Below are 13,669 nucleotides of genomic sequence, written 5' to 3'. Positions count from 1 at the left end.
TGTTCATGGAAGGTGACAGCCAGCACTATGAGAGATTATAGCTGGGGGTGAGCATAGCTCAGAGTAGAAGAAAAGAAGCACTCATTCATAGGAGGTGCTGTCGTGAAAATGCGGCAGTTTTGTAAGACTGCCTATCTTAGAATATATCCATAAAGCGTGTAACTAGTGCATTGGTCTCCCGTAGAGGAAAGCTACTTCTAATGTGAAATAACACCAGGATGCCTGAGAAGCCAGTTTTACCTGAAATTTTTCACATGGTCTTCCACTGTAGTTAGTTCCAGAGCATTGTCTAAAGCACTCACGTAGGAAAGAGCCTGTGTGGAGGAGCCCCAGTTCACATCTGTGGACGAAGGAGAAATCTGGCATAAAAGCACCCAGCTTCCCTCTGTATACTGTGAATATTTTTATAAGCCACCCCCTTCTATGATTTTCCTTGGCTATGTCAGCAGTGACGAACACCCAAGTAAGAGAAAACATAATGTAGTATTTCCTAGAAAGAGAAGTGTGTCCTTCTGTGAACACTTTGTGAATTCTTAGAAGTGAGACCTCTCTTTCCAGCTAAGGATCAGACTTTAGAGCTGCAGCCTAAGAAACCTTACTTGGTGGGATAGGCTGTGTTATAACCACATTGCAGGCAGATAGATTTGGGAAAATGGTCAGCCCCTGAATAAATTCAAGAGGTCTTCACAAATTCTTAAACTGAAAAGAAAAGAGGCATTTGTGCATACATAAGACAGTGTGCAGTAATCTTTATATTTGAATAATGAAACTGAATAGCTCGGGAATTCTTACTTCCAGGTGTCCATGAAGAGGGTCAATCTTTAGCAAGCATTTTAGTTTAATTTTTTTAGGACCTAATCTTCATAACAAGGGAGGTAAGCACTGCCATGTCCTGACTTAAATTAAAAAAATTAAATATTAGATGGATCCTCTAAATTTTATAAGAAGTCCCTGATGGGAATGTACAGATTCATCCCAGATGGCAGACAGAACCATCTCCTCAGTCTTGCTCAGAATAGCCAGGAAAATGATGAGATATAATTATCTGGAGATAAAGAAGATTAATATTGATTGTGTTGACTATGCACTGGGCATTTAGCATAGCTTAGGTTCTTTCATTCTTTTAAAAGCCCTATTAATCAATTGGATATTTATATGCAAAAAAATCAGCCTTGAGCCATTCCTCACACTACAAAAATTAACTCAAAATGGATGAGACATAAATTAAAAATTTAAAGCATTAAAACTTTCAGAAGAAGTTTGTAACCTTGGATTAGGGAAAGATAGATTAGAAGCAAAAAGCCCAACCATAAAAGAAAAACATGATAAATTAGACTTTATAAGAATTAAGAATGTCTGCTCTTCAAAAAAAAACTGTAAGGAAAATGAAAAAACAAGTCACAGACCTGCAGAAAACATTTGCAAAACATGTACTGCTAAAGGATTTGCATCTAGAATATATAAAGAGGTCTTACCACTGAATAATAAGAAAACAAACAACTCAAAAAATGGGCAAAAGATTTAAACAGACACTTGACAAAAGAAGATATGTGGATGGCAAATAAGATGTTTGACATCATTAGTCATCGGGAAAATGCAGACCAAACCACACCGATTAGAATTTTTTTTTAAAAAATCAACTGACAGTAATAAGTGCTACCAAGGATGCAGAGCAAATAGGACTTCCATTCACTGCTGTTAGGAATGGAAAATGATACTGCTACTTTGGAAAACAGTTTGGCAGTTTCTTATAAAGTTATGTGTACACTTATTATATAATCATAAATCCCACTCCTAGAGAAACGAAAACATATGTCCACATAAAGCCCTGTGTGTGAATGTTTATAGCAGTTTTAGATATAATCACCCCAAGCTGGAAACAACCCAAAGGTCCATCAAAGGTGAATACATTTTTTAAAAAATTGAGATATATTCATACAATGGAATACTACTCAACAACAAAAAGGAACAAAATACTTTTACCTGCAACAACATGGATGAATCTAAAAACCTCATGTTAAGTGAAAGAAAGCATACACAAAGGCTACACACTATTTTATATGGTTCTGCATAATACTCTCGAAAAGACAAAGCTATGGGAACAGAAATCAGAAAAGTTGTTGCTAGGGGCTAAGTTGGGGGGAAGAGATTGCGCAGAATCTTTTAGCAATGACGGAAATGTCCTCTATCTTGATTGTGGTGTTGGTTACAAGACTGGGTAAGTTTGTTACAACTTACAGACTGTACATCTAAAGGGGGTTAATATTACCATACATAAATTATACCTGATGTTAAAAATGGATAAAGTGATAAAGAAAAGCAACAAAAGCACACCCTCCAAAGTAGTTACTACCTTCTCTATTTTACTTGTGGAGTAATGGTAAGGAGAGTGTGAGGATGGCTCAGGGCCTGTCTGGCCCCTGAGACTGGACCTCTGAGTACTGCACTCCTTAATCTCTAGCCTCTCCCAGCTTCAATCCATCCTTCTCACTGGTTCTAGAGGTAACATCCAAAGTTCATATCCAACTGAATGATCTATGGCAGCTTCTTGCTGCTCCATATTCTTTAGCACGACACTTAAGTTTGTTTATCTGGCCCAACCTACCCTTCCAGGCTCACCTTCAGGCCCCTTCTCCTCAGCACCCGAGGACTCCATCGTGGTAAAGGCCTTGGAGCTTCCTAAATATGCCACATACTTGCATGCTTCCTAACTTCACTCACACTTTTTCTTCTGCCTAGAATAACCTCCCCTGGCTCTATCTGATTAACCCATCCTAGTCTCTTGCCTTTTTTAAAAAAAGTAGCTTATGTGTTCATTCAACAAATATTTATAAGTGCCTACTGAGTGCTTGACCCTGGGAACAAAAGCCATGAACCAGGGAAGTTTTCTTTTCTTTTCTTTTATAAATTTATTTACTTTATTTATTTTTTTGGCTATGTTGGGTCTTCGTTGCTGCACGTGGGCTTTCTCTAGTTGTGGCGAGTGGGGGCTGCTCTTCGTTTCAGTGCGCAAGCTTCTCATTGTGGTGGCTTCTCTTGTTGCGGAGCACGGGCTCTAGGCGTGTGGGCTTCTGTAGTTGTGGCTCACGGGCTCAGTAGTTGTGGCTCGCAGGCTCAGTAGTTGTGGCTCGTGGGCTCTAGAGCGCAGGCTCAGTAGTTGTGGCGCATGGGCTTAGCTGCTCCACGGCATGTGGGATCTTCCCGGACCAGGGCTCGAACCCGTGTCACCTGCATTGGCAGGCGGATTTTTAACCGCTGTGCCACCAGGGAAGCCCAGGGAAGTTTTCTTGTACATCTCTACTCACAGTTAGTCATTTCTTCTCCTTTTCTCAGTAACTTGTTCATGTCACTCTCACGGTGCTTGCTATATTGTAGTATAGTTAATTGCTTATGTGTAAGACTGCTTCCTGAGGACAGGGACTATATCTCATTTATCAGGACTTTAGAAGGTGATATAGTGGACAGCTTGTGGGGTTTGGTATCATACACACTCTAGTTAACATATCAGCTCCATCCCATCCTGACGGTTACCTCAGCAAGTGGTCATCTCTTTGAACTCCAGTTTCTTCATCTGTAAAATGGGACTAATAGTACCTAATATACAGCACTATTGTGAGGATTAAATGAGTACATTTAAGGTGCTCAACGAGTTTAACTATTGTTATCATAGTACATCATATTATTAATATCCACCATACACATGGCACACCTAAACACATAGAAGCTGCCAAATAAACGTCTGTTGAGTGAATGGATAGTTAGAGAGTTCTTAGGAAACCCCCTGCAATACAATCTTATCTTACCTGGCTTCTTGTAAGTCACATAGATATAGAGGAAGAACTCAATGACATAGGTGATGACAGCTGCCCACCAGTTGATGACAAACATGACTGCACAGCACAAAATAGCTCCAAACAGAGACACCCACATGTTGTAAATACCGTATGCAGGTCTCCATCCTGAAATTAAAAAAAAAATCTATGTGCCCAGGAAAAACTTCCACACTATCACCATCATACCGCTGTGTATTATTAGACTGTAGGTAACATGGTTTCTTTCCTAGCATAAAAATCAGAACTTTTACGTCAAGTTCCTAACTCTATTATTTGTTTTCTGTGATCTTGGTCCCTGGCCTATGAAGGTGTAATTACACCAAATAAGAAAGCTGTGAAATGTAGAAAATGTGTCAATCATAGCCCCTCCGCACTTCCTGCATGCCGGGATGTCTTCCCAAACGACGAATCCCTAAGCGTCTGATATCTATGCCATCAAGGGTTGAAAGGAGGCAGGAGAGATGGAAAGAGTGGGGAGTAGCTGGTGGGGGGGGCGGGTGCTTGGGGGATGAACACCTTGGTGGCTCAAGAAAGAGAAGGTTAAGACAATAGGCTTATTGTTCCCATGGGGAAGGCAGAGCAGTCATCAAAAGTCAATCCACTGACTTCGTGCTAGCTCTTCTTTTACTCTAAGAGTATCGTGCTTGCCCTTTCAGAAATAATAATCTATGGCAAAAGAGGGAGAAATTTTTCTGTGATGGCTTCTTAAACGTGATGCATTAATTTATCATGCCTTTTGCAAAGAAAATATTTCTCACCATTCATATATGCATGGGGGTTTCCGTGTTCTATTAGTTCCCTGAAATGAAAGAAGCTGGGAGACAGTATGGTCAGGATAAAGGAGCTCTGATTTGAACGGCACATTTGGTCTACGGGTAAAGCATATTTTAAATTTGGAGTTGCCAAAACACAACAGAACTTTCCGTCTTCAGGAGCAATTTCCAAAGTGGCCACAAGATGGAAATAGCACTTCAAGAACATCACTGGAAATGCCTTTATTTTTCTCAGTCTGACTCGTGTGTGTGTGTGTTTCTGTGCTTTTCTGTTTTTCCTCTTTTCCTCCTTCCTTTCCACTCTTACCCCTGCCAACCTCAGTTACTTCACTTTGTTTTTTAAAAATGAACACAACATGGTATGGCAGCACACATTTCTATGATCTGCTGTATTCCCTGACTAGAACCTTCTGTTCTCTATTTAAAACAAGGCAACAAAACAGAAACAAAAATTCTTCAGTTATCTTTGGAGCCTAGTGGCCTTGAGTGGATGAGGCTCTCCTTCCATGTATATTTTGTCATATTTGCAGCAGGTTTTCCAAAGGAGGTTTGAGTTCCTGGCAGACCCTAATAAAGTGAAGATGTGTTTATATCCTTGATAAAAGTCCTTGTAGTGAAGAACTTTCTGAGGGCTGATAAAGACAAGTCTCTATTCTGGTGGAAAGGCAGAAGAAAATTAGAATTTCTTCTAACTGGCCAGTGGAAGCAAAGAAGAGGTGAGGGGTGACAAAGATAGGGGAAGGTTCTTTGGTGTGAAATTTTGCACCACTTTAAACAACAGTGTGAGGAGTGTAGGGATGTCACCAGCTTCAATGTGAATTTGCACTGACTGCACTCAGCAGGCAATTATGGGAACTATCATCCTTCTCTTCTGCACCATGGGCAGGAAACAAATTGATAGTAAGGAAGTTGCAAATACATACATTCATTCCACTTCTGTGGTCACTTTCACCCTGGAAATAAATGGTGGTGTTTTTCTATTGCTGAAATAAATGTGGTTTCTCTTGCAATGAATAATTTATTGCTGCAGGAGAAAATTGACTTTATGGTTGGTCAAAAAGGCCATTGCTCAAATGATTCTTTTTCTATTTCAGAAGTCATCCCCCAACTTACCAAAATAAAGTGAATTACACCACCCACTAGGATATAAGGAAACATATAAACACAGATCAGGCACTTTTCACTGACTTATTTCATTTTATTGAGACAAACTGTTTGCTTAGATTTATTTTAGTTTTGAAAAGTCAACTTACCTGGAGATTTGGCATAAGAGGCATGAAAGCAGGAGAAATTAATAAGTGCGTATGAGGCCAGGAAAAAGTTGGAGATGATGGGAGCAATGGTATTCAGTTCCGCTGTGAACGAAGCAGAATTGAGTATGTACATATGAGTGATGAGACCAGGGGCTGAACAGCTGTTATAGCCTGGAAACTTGACTTTATTTGGAAATTGAAAGCATAGCTAGCATCTGTCAAAGTTTAAGAAGTTAGTGATTTTTCTTTGGGGCTGCACTCATTTACAAATATATTTTCAGCCAGGGTTTCTATAAAGTAAGAAACAAGAAAACTTACCAATCAAAAAATATAGACAATCAAGACCTCTACCTACAGAAGATTCGAGTGGGAGTGGATAGAGTATTTGGAGACCAGGCAGATGACAAACTCCCCTGTAGCTATTTCAGAGGTACCAAACATAGTGTTCTTTATCTGCTTTGTATACAATCAAAAGGTTCTGCAGGGTGACAGGTTAGTTAAATACCAGTGCACCAGAATCATCTAATTGGATACATCTCTGCATATACCCAGCTTGCTCTCTCTGACTTTCAGAATTTTTGTTAGTCATTTGTACTTTTCTACATCTCTAAAGAATTCTACCTCTCAAGGTTTGCCAAAAAAAGTTTTACCTCAGTATCTAAATGTCCAATATGGTTGAATCCTAGCTGGGTTGTTTACTATATGATATAAAAATAATTTAGAGACATTCTCATTTATCTGAAAATCAGACAGCTATCAACCTCAGTGATGCAAATGTAGGTGGCAGCTGGGTGTGAATCTAGAACACGGACGCCAGCAAGAAAGTAGGCAAAAATAGCTGCCACGAAGCTGGCGCCACGAAGCTAAGCTACAGCGTTCTGAAAGAGTGACCTTTGAGAGTATTATTTAATTTATACGATTTTTAAAATTTTGGGCTATTTGATCACTTAAATGCAGTCTAGGACAATAATTTGAAGTCTTAAAGTTTAAATTACACAATTGAAACATATCTACACATAATCACTTTTTTACTTAATTTTTAAAAATGTAACAAACATAGATTTAAAAAAAATAAACATTAGAGTGATTATGTGTAGATATAGAGAGTCACTTCCTGAGTTTATGTGATGAGGAGGAGCCCCCACTGTTTGGCACCACTGCTGAATCTGGCTCTGCCTGTCTATGCATAGGTACCATCATCCTTGCCTTTTGCTTCTTTTCCTCTAATATGCTCACCCACAGTCGTGGTACCCTAGGGAGGAGTGAGGAATGTGCAGGCTAACTATGATGCATGTGCCTCTCCAAGATTGTGTAGCTATTTCTATATTGCTTAGGGAGGAGGAGCCGAGATTATTGCTTAAGGAGAAAGAGCTGAGCTAAGTGGTTCTCAAACCTTAGTGGTCTGTGAATTTCAGGAACTTGTAAGAATCAGATTCCTTTATCACCAGAGATTCTAACTCTGGCCTTGGGCCTAACGAATCTGCACTTTAACAAACCCACAGGTGATTTTCATTCTGACACAGGTGGTCAACAGACCACATTTTGAGAGCAGACACTTCACCTCTCCTGCTGGCTGTCAGGAGATGTAAAGACAGGTGGCAGCTGGGGGACACTGTGGGATTAGACAATATTGGGTGGGTTGGAGGAAGGCTTCGCTTGCATTTGGTTGGATGGATTTCCCACATTCAGATTCAAAGAAGAGATTAAAGTCCAAAGCCCACCTCAAGTCCCCAAAGGTCCTCCACACACAGGATTTCTCATTTCCTTCTTAGACAGACTCCAGTATTCCCAAATGGGGTATTAAACATAAAACAGGTAATGTCTCGAGCTCAAAGGAAAACCCTATGAGTAATCAGAATTCTTTGGCTTTCAGTAAGAACAAGAAAACTACAAACCAATAAGAATGAATGCCATGGCTATAACAAAAGTGAGAAAGTATCCTCTCAGGGGCTCATTGTTTTTCCCATATCCCTTTGCAAAGAACTGCAGGGCTTTGTAGATGTTGTCCTTGCACAGAGCCTAATGGAAAAGAAGAGGAGAAATTCGTCATTTATATCTATGCACAGTCATTTTCCCTGGGTGATTCTAACAAGATTTGGGGAAAGACGAAGTGATACATAATATGAAGCACAAGTTAACACTGCAGTTTATCATTCTTTATACTATTTGAATTGATCTTGACTATGTGGCAGACATAGCATTGGAGCCAGGTGCAAACATTAAACTGCTTCAGAAAGTGATGGAAAATGATTGCCGGTGAGAATGGATATTTCAGCTTGATCCATGTTCAGTGGCAACAGAAGGAGGGAGAAGCACATGCTCTTGTGCCTTTGTCACCTGGAAAACTTTGGGTGCGCTGACGAGGGAGGCCAGGGCCGAGGAGAGTGTTGCAGAAAAGATGCCAGCAGTGATGAGGGGGCCAAACCCTGACACCATGCTCATGACCTTGAGGAGAGAGGTTCAAGTTAGGCGACTCAGCCAACAGAGAGTAAAACAAAAAAAATTTAAGCCAAAATTTTATGCACATGCTTCCCTTTCCACTTTCTGTGATTTGGAATCTCTTTAATGAGCTATTTGCTTCTAGGCATATATTTTTTCCCCTGCTTCATTCTCAAGTTCTTAATAATTGTTTTTTCCAAAATGGAAATGGCTTTGTTATTGTTTGTTCTTTTTCTTTTTTAAATAAAAATAATAAATGCTCACCACAATACATCCAGAAGATACTGTAAAGAATAAACAGGGAAATGATTTCAAGGATTTTGACATTTTCCCCCTCTGTCCTTTCTGGGAATCTGTTTCTTGGATAATGGGAAATTCTATTCAGCAGAAAGTGGTATTTTAATAAGGTTTGGGGAGGGACCCAGCTGTTTACCAATCTTTTTAAAGGCATTAGCCTTTCTTGTTCTTCCTGCACATAGAGGCTTTTCAAACCTTTGCTTTTTCTGTGCTCATTAAACATAATTTTAGATCTGAGACATGATGAGATTCTATCAATTTAAGTCATATTTTGGAATAATGACTTCAGCTGAGTTAATTTCTCTTTGTTGGTTGTTAAACTAGATGAATGAAGCCTTCACGACAAATTTGCTTCTCCCTCTGCTCACCAATCATTCAGACAAATTAATATGTTTTAGGTTCCACAGTTTTCCCAACTTCCCTTGTTCCTTCCCCCTCACTTACCTCCCCACAACTGCCACTCACAGTTTCCCTCTTGGCCTTGTCCTCCACACACTCCAGGACCACAACAGAGGCTTTTCCTAAGCTGAAGCCCAGGCATGAAATGCATTCCTAGTGCTAGCTAATCAAAGTCTCTCCATCTCCCCACCAGGAAATCTTACACAGTTGATTGGAAGATGCATAATGGCGGTGGTAATCTTTCCCTGGTGACGCAATTCATACAACTGCCTGTTCTCCCCCCACCACAGTGAGTGTAACCACATAATGAATGCCTGTATGACTCCCTTCCCTCCCACACGAATTGTTCCTCGCTGAATTCGAATCAGTCAATAACCAATCTGTTGCGGAGTCAGAAGTTTCATTATACATGATGTTCTAAAAATGGAAGCAGTATCAATAAACATTATTATTTTCTGAGGTTCGAACCTGGAAATTGTTCATCAGCCCATACTGACATGGTTCATGTCGACATCTTGAGAAGTCGTAGCCTAACCCACAGGCTGCTGAACCATTGCAGTTCATCCCAGAAATGACGGTGTCATTCATGCTCCCGGTGGCATCTCGGACCACACAGGCCCCTGGGAAAACAACGAAGCCTTGTCATTTCTTGACATGAAGGGTTCTGCTCCCTTAAGGTTTTCCTTCTGAAAACACACTTAGTTTACTTTGACCTATCCTGTCTTCTTTGTCAACACTTCCTCTGACTGGTACCTGGAAGTTCGCATCCTCTGAGGCCTGGGAGTGACCCCTATCTCTAAGAGGTTGCCGCTTCCCCTGCCTTGGGTAGTTTAAGTCCTAGCTTTTTGCCTGCCTCTGGAAGACACTCGGGATTGAGACTCCCTTCCTTTCAGCAGTGCTTTGCACATAATATTGATTCAATTCAAATTTCTGGGTTAGTGCTACTGATTGGGAGTTTTTCAGATAGAAGAATTTATTTTCTCATCTGTGAGAGAACCAAGGGATGACATTACTGAATTCTAGTGATTAGGAGAACTGAGCTCTTATTTTCAACTAATGATTTTCCTTGCCTAACTTTTTTAAACCATTATAATTTTACTTATATAATTTTAATGGTTTAAATGATACAGAAAATACTTTGAGATAAAATATTAAGAGTTCCTAGGTAATATTCATGGTCAAATAATATCCTATCAAATACTTATCTCAGTCTATCCTATTATTTTTATACATTTGGGTATTTCTGTTATTTTCCATTACAAACAATCCTATGAACATCTTTGCACATAAAATCTTTCTTCTGTAATTCGAAGCATTTCTCTAGGATAGATTCCCTAAAATGAGTTATGAACTTTTTAAAGATTCTCGATATATATTTTAATCACTGACTGTTATTATTAATTTTTCTAACTGTAATCTCTGCCATTATGTATTTGATAGGATTATTGAAAGGTATGAATATAGGTGTGAGATATATATATATATATATATATATATATATATATATATATATATATATATATATATAAACTTTTCTGAACTCCCTGAAGGATACTTTGCAAACTAAATGCCAGTCAATGAAACTGTTCATTTGGCTTTTCAGTCTCCAGGCAGGGTGAGTTCTCATTCCTTGCTAATTATTTTAAGAGACGTCCCAGCAACAGATACTAATGGGAACCCTCAATTATAGTCATGGAATTCCTGCTCTTTGAATCTGGGAAAGACTTAAAGCTTGTAGAATCTTTTAGTTGAAAGAGCCATTTAAAATAATCAGTGCAGGAATCCTTTTTATATAGCCCTGAGAAGTGGCCTGCCAGCCTCTGCTTAAGTACTTTAAAGTATGGATGTTGGTTACCAAGCAAAACGATCCATTTCAGATTTTACCTTTTTGCATTGTTCATTTATGTTGAGCTGACTTTTTAAAATCATGTGTTTTAACTTCTGCATAGTAGAACTCCCCAAATTCCTATGAAGCCAAGCCATGAACCATTATTTGCTCTAATGACAGGCCAGGGACCCCATGACTATCCTTTTCTTTCCCTGGAAAAAGTATAGAAACACAGATTTTTCTACCCATAAGAAGCAATAAAGGAGAAGAATCTCTGAAGTCAGGTCTATTCCTTTACTCATTTCTTCCTCCTTACTTTGTGTGAGAAAGAAAAACCATTTGGGAAATTTAGGTGATTTCAATGTCATTAAAAAATGTTTCGATTTCCTAAAGCACTGGAATAAAATCTCTTTGCATGTAACTAAACTTGGAAATGTCACAACAATACAATTAACAACATTATCCAATTTCTTGAAATAAGAGACAGTGAGAGAAGAAAGAACCTAAGTTAATTGTTTTGTTTTTTTCTAAAGAATCCAACTCCAGATATATGTACTTTCTCAATTTCCTTTATAGTAAGCAGAGGACAATTAGGATATGCCCTTTTAAATGGCCATCTGGGCTTCCATAGTGGTCCAGCCTGGAGCTGTATTCCTGAGTGTGCACAGAAGAGTTTTCTTCTCTGAATGTTCCACATTCCTTCCTCTCCAATAATGGCATAAGCTTGAGGTGACCCCCAACCAGGAGGAGGTGTGGCTGCAGGCAGCACGTGGAACAAAAGTCAGCTTAAGAACGGCAGGCGTGACAGTCTCTAAGTCCATCCACCTCACTACAAATAACTCAATTTTGTTTCTTTTTATGGCTGAGTAATAAGACGGTCATACAGAGTGAAGTAAGTCAGAAAGAGAAAAACAAATACCGCATGCTAACACATATATATGGAATCTAAAAAAAAAGAAAAAGGTTCTGAAGAACCTAGGGGCAGGACAGGAGTAAAGATGAAGACGTAGAGAATGGACTTGAGGACACGGGGACGGGGAAGGGTAAGCTGGGAAGAAGTGAGAGAGTGGCATGGACATATGTACACTACCAAATGTAAAATAGATAGCTAGTGGGAAGCAGCCGCATAGCACAGGGAGATCAGCTCGGTGCTTTGTGACCACCTAGAGGGGTGGGATAGGGAGGGTGGGAGGGAGACGCAAGAGGGAGGGGATATGGGGATATATGTATATGTATAGCTGATTTACTTTGTTATAAAGCAGAAACTAACACACCATTGTAAAGCAGTTATACTCCAATAAAAATGTTAAAAAAATAAAATAAAATAAAATAAATTTTAAAAAAAGAACAGCAGGCAAATCCACATATTTTATGCTCACTGAGCAATGTGGGGGCTGGCTGCCCACACTGCTGGCAGCTGGGTCTAGTCTGATTGCCTGACAATTGGTGACAGTGGCATTTCCATATTAGGGACAGCAGTGCAAGGAGGAGACACAGTTATCAATTCTGTATCTTGTGTACTTTCCTAAGGCTTTCGTCATTGTTGTTTTGTTTTTTGGGCTTCTTTTCTCTTACTCTGTTCCTCACCTGCCTCCTAAAGGCAAGGGAGGAGGGTGCTGGAAATGGTGGCTTCCTTGGCAGTGGAAATATCACCTAGAGCAGCAAAATGGGATCCTTTCTGTGTTCGGGTAGAATGACAATCTGATTACCTCTACTCTATCCCTGACCCAGAGACACCTGTGTTACAGCTTAATTGCATTCAAACTCCTAGAGCATCCAAGAAGGGAATTAAAATTGTTACCTATTTAAAAAATTTCAACTTACGTTCCATGGAAAGCCCACTTGACATGAAAAACAACTGGACCCCTTGTAATTCTGGCATTCTGACACCAGAGACACACAACTTACCTACACAAATAGCAACTCCTATGTAGGCGACAGTGGTGATGAAGATGGCCAGCATGGTCCCTCTTGGGATAGCATCTTGGGGATCCTTTGAAAAAATAATGCGGAGGAATGAGGAGATAGAGTGGAATAAGAAACAGACATCACTTGGAGTTAGTTCTGTATTTTGAAAATTTTAGGCTACCCTTCCTGAGGCGAGGTCTAAAGAAAAAAATCAAGCAAATGACAAAGTGGTGAGCTCCAGTTCTTTTTGGACAAAGACAGGGTGTTTAGAGAGAATAAAGAAATCTGTATAACTTTGTGCTGAACAGAAGAGATTTATAACTGTCCAGGAGGGAGTTTTTATAGAAAAGTAGACTAGTTAGTTCACCACTGCCTTCCCCTCCCCTTTATCTCCTGTGAATTTCATGCAGATGTATCAGACCTTAAAGTATTAGGGGGGACACACAAACATACCCGGCACATTGACGATATCTGTGTGTGTATTTGTTTTGTACTAAGCTTAGGCTTACTTTAAAAAAAATTACTTTTGACTGAGCAAAAAGATGATCTGCTAAATTCTCCAATCCCTCAAAGCTCCCATTTGGAATCTAGTTCAGGAATAACTACAATGGGAGATATTGATTTCCATAAGCAGGCATAAAGAAAGAGGCAAATTTAAGCTTATACCAGAAAATGGGCTTTTCTCTTGCCCATAAATATATATAAATTCACTGAGCTGAGCTCACATCATATATAATATACCACTTTATATCCTATTTTGGGGGCTAAATCATATAATAATCAATTTCCAAGCAGCATATCTTCTAAATAATAGAATTCAGCTTAACAGGGATTATTAAATAGAGATTTCAGTGCATTCATTGCTTATAAAAGACAGTGCTGGCATATAGTAGGGGTCAATAAATACCGAATTGAAGAAAGCACAATCTCAGTAGACAT

At 39.4% G+C, this 13,669-nt stretch overlaps 1 protein-coding gene and 1 long non-coding RNA gene across 8 annotated transcripts in view; one reads left to right on the top strand and one right to left on the bottom strand.

The window, feature by feature from the left end:
* SLC12A1 (solute carrier family 12 member 1) overlaps positions 1 to 13,669 on the bottom strand; it is a 93,777-nt gene that overhangs the window by 42,742 nt on the left and 37,366 nt on the right. For all 7 annotated transcript variants that reach the window (XM_082387654.1, XM_082387656.1, XM_082387655.1 and 4 more), the window contains 7 exons: positions 12,731 to 12,815; positions 9,463 to 9,614; positions 8,197 to 8,304; positions 7,755 to 7,878; positions 5,860 to 5,961; positions 3,804 to 3,959; positions 241 to 340 (listed from right to left, as the gene is read on the bottom strand). In XM_082387654.1, coding sequence (XP_082243780.1) covers positions 241 to 340; positions 3,804 to 3,959; positions 5,860 to 5,961; positions 7,755 to 7,878; positions 8,197 to 8,304; positions 9,463 to 9,614; positions 12,731 to 12,815 — 827 coding nt within the window. The remainder of the gene's footprint in view (positions 1 to 240; positions 341 to 3,803; positions 3,960 to 5,859; positions 5,962 to 7,754; positions 7,879 to 8,196; positions 8,305 to 9,462; positions 9,615 to 12,730; positions 12,816 to 13,669) is intronic.
* The window catches only part of LOC309626677, a 96,533-nt gene that overhangs the window by 68,325 nt on the left and 14,539 nt on the right, over positions 1 to 13,669 (top strand). The gene's annotated exons all lie outside the window — the stretch shown is intronic.

The sequence above is a fragment of the Balaenoptera borealis genome (assembly GCF_965194805.1).
Source record: "Balaenoptera borealis genome assembly, chromosome: 3".
Classification (NCBI taxonomy): domain Eukaryota; kingdom Metazoa; phylum Chordata; class Mammalia; order Artiodactyla; family Balaenopteridae; genus Balaenoptera; species Balaenoptera borealis.
The sequence above is the reverse complement of the archived record's forward strand: the minus strand, read 5'-3'. Positions and strand labels throughout refer to the sequence as shown.